A 1,033-nucleotide genomic window follows, 5' to 3' on the forward strand; every position below is an offset into this window, starting at 1 on the left:
CCTGGAACTCACTCTGTAGACCAGGCTGGCCTCGAACTCAGAAATCCGCCTGCCTCTGCCTCCCGAGTGCTGAGATTAAAGGCATGCGCCACCACACCCGGCATGAGACTCTTTTTTACACACACAAACACACACACACACGTAACATCTCACATGAAGTGCCCAGAAGACAGCACTTCTGTTTCTTTGACATGGAAGTTGAGGGAAAGTGAAGTGGCCCACTAGTGATCATCCCAGTAAATCAAAATTCAGCTGTAAGTCCTGATTGTTTGTCCATCCACTTGTGGTTTTCTCTGAAATTGGACTTTGGGGAATTAAAATGTCTCTATCAGAAAAACCATATTAGACGAGATTTGCAGTTAGAATGTTAACTGTGGTTAGTGTGATGACTTCAAGCCTAGCTCATTTTTCTCTTTTCTCTCCCCATACAGATTGATAGAGCTACATTCTCCTGATAGCAGGAACACCTTGATCTTACGCTGCAAGGATACGGCCACAGCACACTCCTGGTTCGTAGCTATCCACACCAACATAATGGCTCTCCTCCCACAGGTACTGGCTGAGCTCAATGCCATGCTTGGTGCAACCAGTACAGCGGGAGGCAGCAAGGAAGTCAAGCATATTGCCTGGCTGGCAGAGCAGGTAGGTGGGAGGCAGCACAAGGTTTACTCATCCCTACGCAGAGTTAAAGTACCTCCCGTATGGCATATAGCTGCACTACTTATAGATATGCCTCTCTACATAATCTCCCTCCTTCTCTCCCTTTCTCTTTCCCTATCTCTATCCCTCCGTGGTGTGTGTGTGTATATGTCTCATCATGTCATCATCCCTAGCAGCAGAATTAACCTTGATGTATCATCGAACTATAACTAAAAGAAGTTTCCTGTTACCATTTTTCCTTCTAAGCAGCATGGGATGTTTTTGTGATTTAAGATTAGGGTTAAGGTAGCCGGGCGTGGTGGCGCACGCCTTTAATCCCAGCACTCGGGAGGCAGAGGCAGGCGGATTTCTGAGTTTGAGGCCAGCCTGGTCT

At 47.1% G+C, this 1,033-nt stretch overlaps 1 protein-coding gene across 1 annotated transcript in view; it reads left to right on the forward strand.

Moving 5' to 3' along the window:
- Positions 1–1,033, forward strand: part of Sntb2 (syntrophin beta 2) — a 79,688-nt gene that overhangs the window by 56,455 nt on the left and 22,200 nt on the right. Inside the window, exon 3 of the mRNA XM_021170744.1 lies at positions 432–642. Within this exon, the coding sequence (XP_021026403.1) occupies positions 432–642 (211 nt within the window). The remainder of the gene's footprint in view (positions 1–431; positions 643–1,033) is intronic.

Source organism: Mus caroli, chromosome 8 (assembly GCF_900094665.2).
Source record: "Mus caroli chromosome 8, CAROLI_EIJ_v1.1, whole genome shotgun sequence".
Taxonomy (NCBI): Eukaryota; Metazoa; Chordata; class Mammalia; order Rodentia; family Muridae; genus Mus; species Mus caroli.